This window comes from Nothoprocta perdicaria, unplaced genomic scaffold, assembly GCF_003342845.1.
Source record: "Nothoprocta perdicaria isolate Ctin4 unplaced genomic scaffold, notPer1 scaffold_66, whole genome shotgun sequence".
Lineage (NCBI taxonomy): Eukaryota > Metazoa > Chordata > Aves > Tinamiformes > Tinamidae > Nothoprocta > Nothoprocta perdicaria.
Window position 1 is genome coordinate 704,910 of NW_020455932.1, and position 9,955 is coordinate 714,864.

The following is a 9,955-nucleotide window of genomic DNA, read 5'->3' on the forward strand; positions in this document are numbered from 1 at the left end:
ACAACAAAAGGGTTGGGGCGCCCCGAGCCGCGGGGAGAGGCCTCGGCGGCCCCGGGCGCAGCACGCTCCGGGCCCCGCCGGCAGGGCGCCCGGACGCCCCTCGCCGCCCCCCCCTTCCGCTCCTCCGGGCTCCCCCGCTGCGGGACAAGGCCCGACGGGACGGGGCCGGGGCCGGGGCCAGCGCCGCTCGCGCTGCCCTCCCGCCGCCCGGGCCGCTCCCCCTCCCCCTCTCGGCCTAGTTCCCGCAGCTCCCGGAGCGGCGGCGGGTGGGGGGCGGGGGGCGGAATCTCCCCTTCCCCCTCACGCCCCCCGCGCCGCCGCGGCCTCCTCCCGCTCTCAGGCCCTGTTGCCGCCGTCCGTCCCCCCCCTCCTCCACCTCGCTTCTCCCCTCCGTTCCCCCTGCGGGCTCCCCCCGCCCAGTACCTGCTAGTTGTCTCCGCAGTAGCAGCGCGGACTGGAGCTCCGTCATTCTCCCCCGCTCTGCCCGCGGAGGCAGTCCCGGTAGCGGCGGTGGCGACGCGGCTGCCGGTGCTGCGAGCGGCCGAAGCGGCGGCGAGTGGCCCTGAGCCGGCCCGCAGCGCGCCCCGCGGGGGTCTGGCTCCGCGCCGGCCGCCGCCACAGCACGCAGGGTCCCTGGCAGGGGCTCCGTGCCGCCTTCGCCGCCCTCCTCCTCCTCACCGCCACCTCCTCCTCCCCCCGCCCGCCAGGAATTTCGCTGCACTCCGCGCCGCGGCGCGCACGCGCACTGGCATCTCCGCGCCGCCATCTTGGGAGGGCGCGCGGGGCCGCGCCGCCGCCATGTTGAGGAGGTCACAGCCATTTATTTATTTATTTATTCCCCGCCCCTCCCTCCCCCCCTTTTCCTCTTTTTTCAGTCTCTGTTTACAGGGAGGGAAAGGGAGTGATGAGGAGGATCTCAGAGGGGATTACCTTCTTCCAAATGGCTGGACCCCAACAGGGCCGAGAGCAAGCAGGGTTCTCCTCAGGAACACCCGCTCACGCCACACAGAAACATGTCCCGAGATGGGGCGAAGGAGTTTGTAATAAACACTCTGTGGTCAGCTTGTTCCTGCTTGGAGAACGCCCTCACATCCCAAACGCGCTAAACTACAGAAGTTTCCTGAGGTGGGGTTTAAAGAGCAGCTCTGTGCAGATTGGGGGCTGCCGGCAGAGAGCGGCCCTCGCTCCTCAGGCCTGACAGTGCTGCACAGGCTGAGGCGGCTTGAGGGGAGAGCCCAGTGCCAGCGCTTGTGTCCCGAGGAAGTGCAGAGGGAAATAACAACGCTCTGTACATAGTCATGCACCAACCAGGGAAAACTGAGTGTGACAAACTAGTGCCTGAGACTAATGTAAAAGGCACAGGCTCCTCTGCGGACTTTCTTGGAGTATTCTGCCAGATTTCCTGATTTTGCATTTTTATTCTCTAAGAAAGGGCATTTCTGGCTGTTTGGATAAACAGTTATTGCCAATAGTGGAAGTTCATTAAACTCCCTGTTGTTATGAAGGGAAATTGCTGCAAAGAGGGTTTGTCCTGTGCCAAAACGCTCACATCTTTTACAAAACCAGCTCTGTTTTTCTACTGAAATCAAAGAACACAGAAGTAGCTTTACAAAGGAAGGGGCAATCACCAGCCTGTAAGAGATACCTTTAGGGGTCAGTGCTGAAAGTGACTTCCCACACTGCGATTCAGGTGTCTCAGAGCTAATGCAGCTAGGCAAAAGACCATCCTCCAATATTTCTGTAATTCCGATTAAGCCTGTGTCTTCTTACACACGATTAGTTTCAGATTAATTTAGGATGACGGTTAATTTAGGATGACATGAGACTTTCTGAAACATGGCAAAACATTTCATCCCTTGGTGTGCGCTGTTGCTACTGAAGCACCTTTCATAAGTGGTGTTCTTGGCCAAAGCAGCCTTTCGATAAAGTCCTCCTTTGAAAATTGACGCTAATTCCCTAGTGTATTTTGTATTTGTATCTTGTCTGGCTTCAGTCAGGTTCATTCAATCTTAAAAAACAACACACGCATCTAAACATAAAAGCCTATCATGGGAAAGTTCATTTTGTGAACTTATTATGCTGAAAGACAGTCACCCAGATTGGTACTCAGGCATGCTGATGAGAAGTGACACTATTGTGGATGGTATTTCTCTTTTAGGAATAAAAGGTAGGCTTTGTTCAGAATGTCAGTCAAGGCAGCACTAAATTCACTCAACTTTCGGTACCTGATGTCAATTCAGGCATGAGCACGCATTTCTGACAGTTCTATTAATAGAGGACCTACCTACAGCTTCGAAGACTGAAAGGTTATATGAAACAACTCTATTTCCATTACAGCACAATTCAAATCTCCCCAAGCTTCACCGTTAGGTCTCTCATTGGCAGTCATCTCACTTAAGAAAGGAGTTCTTCTATGGATAGACTGTGATACTGCATATGAGGAACACGGGATATTTTGGGTTGGGGAAAGAAAGGGTCTAGCTTAAGCCGGCAGGGATGACCTGGATTCCTTTGTTCTGACAGAAGAGCCCGATTCAATGCTAGTTTATAAAGATAATGAGCATTTCACTGTAAGAGGCTCTGGCATCCTAAAACACCTTGCTCTGTCAAGGCACCTTGTGTGCAGTTACCAAGTACAGAAAGCACTGCTGGTAGTCAGGGCAGGCTTGGGATTGAGATATGAACTATTTTATGGTTTCCATACAGCAATAAGGTCTCCATGGAATCCCAGCATGAAAACATGGCTTTCCTGCCACAGCAGCGTGGGAATTCTATCCGCTGGCTTCCAGTTCACGTTGCATGTCCTTGATCAGAATAGGCTATCTGCAAAGAGATAAACGGCCTTCCCGGGCTAGATGAAGTGATCCTCTTGTGTTTTCTTAAAATTGACTTTCTGTCCTCCCTACCTTATCCCTACTGCTTGCCAAGTCAACATCCTAGCAGTAGATTTTTAGGAAAAGATCTTATGAAAAGAGAGAGTGCTTGGTTACATTCATTTTATTCTCTCTGGCATGCTGCCTCCCTGCAGTTTTTTTTTTCTGCTATCTCTGCATTTAATGGATGAGCAATAAGAATTCAGATTATTTTTCCTTTTCTGAGACCATTTCTTGCATGATGACTGTTCAGAGTTTACAGCCATTTGCCACGGTCTGTACTCCATCCCTTATCACGGAAGTATTATCATAAAATTTAATTTTGTGAGTAGAATATCCTGGACTTTTTTTTCTGCTGCCCAAAAAAAAAAAAGATAAATTTTCCACCTTCAGCATCTCAATTTGCTTGAATGTGGTGTTTTTGACTTATTTTTTTTTCTCTCAGTTCAACACAAATAACGTATCACACTAGTAGATAGTTTCAGTTCAGTAGAGAGTCTTCTGGCTGCATTCACCCTGTTAGCAACATCTGCTCCCTTACTTGAGTTTCTTGGCAAAAACAAGAAGCTGACGGTAACACAGACGTAGCTTCCTATAACATGTACTGTCGTGTTCATCCAGTTTTACATGCTGGAATCAGTGGAGAGATTTTTAAAATAGCAGCAATGTGAGGTATTGGTTTTAGGCTTAAATAACATTTGACGGTTTGCAGTGATGGGTTTCTTGCCCTTTATGTGCATCAGATAAGTTGCTTAATAGTAACCACAACACATTTTTAAAGAGCTTACATTCTGGATCCAAATTGTCACTTGAATCTCCCTCATACTTTTTTTCCTTCTGCATTCTCTGATATGAAAGCAATTTGCTCAAAGGAGTCTTTCTTTGAATGAGCTTTGACTGAGCCTCCATGTGAGTAATAAGATCTGAATTATTTCTTCATATATGGCCTGCAAAGGAATGTTGGTCATTACTCCGAGCATGTAGCATAGGGTTCTGAAAATTAGAGGAAAAGGAGACAAAAATTTCCTGCATTTGCCTTCAATTCATAGCCCTTATCGACTTGAATAAGACCACAGCAGATACTAAAAGGTGCCTTGTTTCCAATTAAGCACAACCTATAAATAAAGTAGGAAGCTGGGGCTGAACCCGTCAGTGTGGCCAGCAGTATTTTGCATAAGTTCAAGCCTACTCCCTCGTAACAGGTTCAAAAGTTTAACTGTTACTTAAATGTTGTTGGGCTCATGTTGCACTGGGAAATGCGTGTGCGTGGAAGAAGGGGAAAAGTTCCTGGAAAAAAAAAAAAAAAAAACAGACCAGTGAACCAATAGCATGGCAAACAGCAACCCGCTACAGTGATTGTGGCAGCTGCGGTGACATATCTCTTCAGCACATACCTACATGCAGTGTATGTAATGTTTGCATTTCTTTGCATTTTAGCAATGTTTAGGTTCTCCAGCAGAGATCAGAGTCCAGCTGGGTTAACACTAATCCTCAAGGATCTGCAGCGGAGGTAGGAATCTGCTGCAAGAACCCAAAGCACTGGGACAGACAACGCGTGCCGCTACAAGGTGCTATAATGATTTGTCCAAGATTTTGCAGCTAAGTCTGTATTGGAGCCAGAAATAGGAGCTGCTCTTGACTTCTACTCCCTGATACATGAAACCGCAATGGTTTTGGTGTTTGAGCCTCAGCATGTGTCAGACTCTCATTCCTTAATGGATCCTGCAGTGTTCCACCTAGCTCAGTGAACACACATTTGGCTTTTTTGGTAATGCCAAAACACGTAAAAAAAAATGTTTGAGCCAAGAAAAAGAGCTGTAGATGCAGACTAAGTTGTTCCCTGGAGTAAATGAAATATAAACAAAGTCTTTTGACAGAACTTCTGGATAAGATTTCTGGTGTGAATTAACCTTGAAGGGAACATTTGTGATCAAATAATCTCTGGAGCTGCTGGAAATCCTCCAATCTGGAGCTGAATCAAACTGATAGCGGAATGGTACTGGGTAAGACCTGGGTAAACTAGAATGGCTTTTTTGTTTTGTTGTTGTTGTTTTTCATATGCTCAAGCTACCTGAAAGAGACAGCACTCTCAGCTGGCAGACTGGGACATGGCCTGCTCGTGAATGCTAGGATCAGGGTAAAATGCCCGCCTGAGGTACATTCAATTCACTCTACGTGGACATGATTTCTTGAGGATACATTGCATTTTCACTTCATTCTAAATGAGAAACAGTTCACTTCAAAATCACACAGCAGATGAAAGCAGCAGAAATTAATGTAACGATAAAAGACTGCCTTGCAAACCAAAATTTGTATGGGATGGATTAAATTAAAATGAAAATTGTAATTTTCTAGTTCTTATTTCTAAAGAACTGAGTCTGAGAATCTTTTTTTTTTTTGCTGCCTGCATGGTCTGATCTAATTGACAAGCAGTTTAATATACCTGACGGAAGGCAGTCATGAGATCCACTCCTGTGTCAGTTTTCAATCCTTGGAACAAATACAAGGATGTGTAATGTGAGGCAGCCAGTAACTGATTTGCTTTTTCTGAAATGCTGAGATGTTGCTGGAAGAAAATAAACATGAGTATTCTTCCTCGGAGGGCGGAAAGAAGGGAAAGAAGCATATGTTTGAGAATGATCATTTTTATATATATTTGAAACCAGGAGATAAAGTACTGTTTTAATTACTCCATGTTTCTACTGTTGGTTTAAACCAGAGATTTAAGTAATTGGTTCATGGCTTAAAATGGCAAGTAGGAAGTCTTGACTTAAAAAATAAAACTTAATAACTTACTATAATCATATTTTATATTTGAAATTCTTGATTCTTAAATAAAAAAATTATTCCTTGTGCTTGGCAGATGAGTTGCTTTTTGTTATTGATTGAAGATACATCAACATAAACCTATTTAAACCTCTAATTTTCCTTTTATGCTCGAGTACTGTTTTATAACTTCTGTTTACTAAATGTTTGTTTTATTTTAGTGGCCATTTCTGTTAAGTTACATTTAGATAAGATCTCAGATTTAGTTGAGACACAAAGGAGTCATTATCTTTAATGCAAAACAAAACTTGTTTTTAGATATTAATACTAGTGGGTCTCATCTTTCCACAAGTTAATCATCCAGCTTTTTGATTTTGCCCATAATTTGGAAAAGGAGGAAAAAAGGCAGCTTGCTTTTCAACTCCCAGTTGAATTCTCAACTCTGAATGAAGTTCATCAAAATGAACTTGTTGAACAAAGTGAAGAATTCACTTTCTGCACCTGCAGATGAAGCAACTATTGTAGTAAAAGCTGGTTCAGCACCCAACGAGATATTTCTAGCCACATACTGAGTAATACTAACTAGTTTGGTACTTTGATTTTCTCTGAAATTTCTGCAGCAAGCCTGACTTGCTTGAATGTTTTGTACTTAATGATTTTAGATTACACTTTCCGGCGGGCTGCCCTTATTTCACATTTTTATTCTGAATTTAAACTGTTCCTAAGAGGGCAGGCAGGCTTGGTTTAAATCAAAGACTGTTACTTTAAAATTACATTTATCTTTTAAACTGATAATTTATTTGCTTTTGCTCAGGTTTTATAGTGAATCATGATTTATGTCACTTACTTGAAACAGTGGCTGATTGATTGTTGCATAGGAGCACTTGGCAATAAAGCTCTGAATATAATTTCTGCAGAAGCCCAAGTTAAAACTCAGCTCTAAAAACTGCAGGGCGAATGCCTCAGACCTGGCAAATCTCTTAACGTGTTGTAACCGTCTTGCTCCAGCGCTGGGGTTTTCTGATCTTCGTTTCTTGCCATGTATGACTACTTTCTTTTTCTGTAACTATCAGGCTGTGAGCTTCTCAGAAGAGGAGGAACAGGGGGAGGAGGAGTTGAGGCAGTGAAAACACAGGTGGCTTGGGTTATATTTGTCTTCTTTCAACAAATTAATCACTCCACTGATTTGCACTGTCCTTACTCCTGTGTGCTTTTAAATCCTTTCCCCAGGAAGCATCTCTGTAGAGAAGGTCAGATGAAGTCTTGCAGGTACAGTTCTTTTTGTGAGGTAAAGAAAAAAAAATTTTTTTTTCACAGATTAGAAAATTGAATAACTGTAATTCTTCCATGACTTTGGTCAAGTTAGTTAAACTCTTGCAGCTGTTGTAGATTTTAAAACAAGGGTTTTTCTCAGCTTCATTTAACTTGCTAGTTTATAGTAATAAATTCTCATAGCGTTTATTCAATTATTAATGCTCTTACCAGTAAGAGTTGTAGCATTGCACAAGTATTGCTTTCTGCTAGGTTTTATTTTTAGATTTAGACAAGAGTGTTACACAACAAAGGAACATGACTGAAACTAAATACTGACTATTAATTAAAACCATCTGAAAAGCTACTTGGAAGTATGGAGTAGAGACTTGGCTATGTTGCTGACTCATAAGAATGAAGAATTACAGTTCTTTAGTGGGCCTTGAATTTGTCTTAAATAGCTATTAAAGTCATGAGAATAAAACTTTCCTTTTAGTGACCTGAGTTTATTATTATACTTTAGCGAAATAGTGTCTCTATCAACTTTTTTTAGTACAATGACAAAGTAAGCAACTGTCAGCATGATTCCAGGCGAGGAAGAAAGGCTTTATTTCATTTATGTTTAAATCTGTGTGGAAGATTGTTTGAGACTATAGTCACAACAGATGAAATTACTGATAGTATAAATAGTTGATGGAAGGAGAGTGTGGTAGAATGAAAAGATAGAAATGTGTAAGATTAATATCTGTCTACTCCCTTCCTAGTGGGCAGCAATGCTACAAGTAGCTGATAAAATGTCGTGAAGAAGGGTTGTTGGACACTTCGATGTTTTTCATGCTTGATATGACCTAGAAGTAGTTTTATATTTCAAGAAAATGAAATAATTTTATGTAGTTACTGAAATGAGAGTTCTCAGACTAAGTATCTTGAGAGATGACTGTGACTAGTCTATGTTAGATGTACGTAGGCCCTCTTGTGACACAAGGAGCATACTTCATAAAACTCGTAAATTCTTTTTGACAGTGGTTGGCTACTCCCTGCCTTACTAGGTGAAGAGCTAGAGATGCTGAATGTCTTGCCTGCAATCATAAACTCTATGGCAGAGGAGTGATTCAAATCCTAGACTAGCCTTAGTTTTTTATCCTTCTCTTTTTTTAGAGGTTATCAGTATCGGTAGCCTGGGTTTGGTGTAAATAAGAGCTTGGAAATGACTGAAGTTTCCTTTTCCGGCTGGCAGAAATTGTTTTCCAGGATTACAGAGCCATTCGTGGCTGCAGAGAGCTCTTGTGCTCACCCTTACCAACAGGGTGAATGCAGCCTGTGCTTTGCTTTACTAGAAGCATTGCAAGTGACTGTTATTTTGCTTTCTCTGGAACCCTTCCCTGGGGAATAAAGGCATTCTCAATGCTGAGATTATTCTTGACATAAATTTATGCTTATTTGAGTTTTTAGTTAATCCTAACCTTAACATTCTCCATAGTGATTAAAATACTGTGTTCAATAGCAGAATGATCTTTTAGTCTGGAGGCAGCAAGGCTAAGAAGAGAGAGGCTGTAGAGGGGAAAGCCAATATTTTTGTTCTGTCATTGCTTTTCTGTTTATTCATGATAAATGGTTGCTTATCTGTTATGCTGTCCTCTTGATTAAGAGGACTCTGCTGCATAAAAGTGAAGTTGATTGGTGATCACCTAATGGTTCTTCTGGGAATTAGTGTTTCATTCTGGTAGAAAGGTCAAAACATGGGTTAAATAGACATTTAATGCTGTGGCTTCTTTCTCAAATCTGTGAAGACTTCACAGCTGTATTCTGCTGTGGCAGAAGAATCCACGATCCTGTAATGCAAGCAAATCCACCTGGATGCACCTGTGAAAATGAACTTGAAGTAAAAACTAGTAAAAGCAAAAGCAGTTAAATTCGCTTGCGAAAAAAGCATCTTTGATACATGGTTTATATAATGCCTCGCTTCTTGTGGCCTCCGTGAGCTCTTCTCTGCTTGAATAAATTCCAACTAGAAGAGGAGACATTTATTCAGTAATGTGCAGCTTCCTCCTTTGTCTCATGTTGATGCAAAATGTGCATGCTTGCGATGAAGATTTATTTATTTATTTTCCCAGAGGACAAGAAGGGACTGGCTAATGCTACTGGGATACCTTAGTCTTTTAGTGATATGTGGGTATTTGTTGAAACAATAATTTCTTTGCTATGCTCTCTGAGACAGAATTACATGTGTACAATAGAACTGTGAAATGAGTCACTTTCTGAAGTCCTCTGCGAAGTTCAGGTTTTTCACAAAGCTGCTTTTCCTACGCACACCCCAAGTAAAGAGGTGTAGGAAGAGTCTGAACTAGCCTTCTTCCCCAGCCAGAAGCAGGAACCAAGTGCCGTGTACATATATGTAGCTATTTGTCAATGACAATGAACAAAGGTAGATTTAACAGTAAAGAGTATGTGAATTTTATCTGCTGCTATCCTAAGGCTAAACTGTGCTTACACTGGATGCACACAGAGGTTTGTGGCATTATACAGACAACATGAGACAATCAATTTTAAAAGAAAGTATGGGCTGAGGAGGCAAGGGGGATATGGTAACTAAAAAATGCAGCATTTACTGAAACTCGCAGAATGAGAATCTTTCTGAGGGGTATTTTTTCCATCAAGTGTGTACTGAAATAGGTGGTCCAGTTGGTTTTTCTGAAGGTTTTTGGTAACAGAAGACTGTTCATGAAGTGTACTGGCCGTATAAATGCTATTAGTTTGGGTACTTCAGGCCTTTGCCATATATTCATTTCATGAGATGCATGCAAAGGCAAGAGAGACAAGAACTGAGTAATGAGTCATTTTGTTAGTCTTATTACTATAATTGTTAGTATAGTTAGTTTGCAGGTAGAAATATTGTTGGCAATCTAGTCATGTATGATAGATTCCATTTTGTTAGTCTTATTACTATAATTGTTAGTATAGTTAGTTTGCAGGTAGAAATATTGTTGGCAATCTAGTCATGTATGATAGATTCCATTCTTCAGCTATTAAATAGTCTTCTGAAAGACTATTTCATAATAGTATTT

At 42.4% G+C, this 9,955-nt stretch overlaps 1 protein-coding gene across 1 annotated transcript in view; it reads right to left on the reverse strand.

Moving 5' to 3' along the window:
* UBE2G1 (ubiquitin conjugating enzyme E2 G1) overlaps nucleotides 1–579 on the reverse strand; it is a 24,633-nt gene extending 24,054 nt beyond the window's left edge. The window contains exon 1 of the mRNA XM_026050137.1: nucleotides 424–579. Within this exon, the coding sequence (XP_025905922.1) occupies nucleotides 424–469 (46 nt within the window). The 5' untranslated portion in view covers nucleotides 470–579. The remainder of the gene's footprint in view (nucleotides 1–423) is intronic.
* Nucleotides 580–9,955: the final 9,376 nt, after the last annotated feature.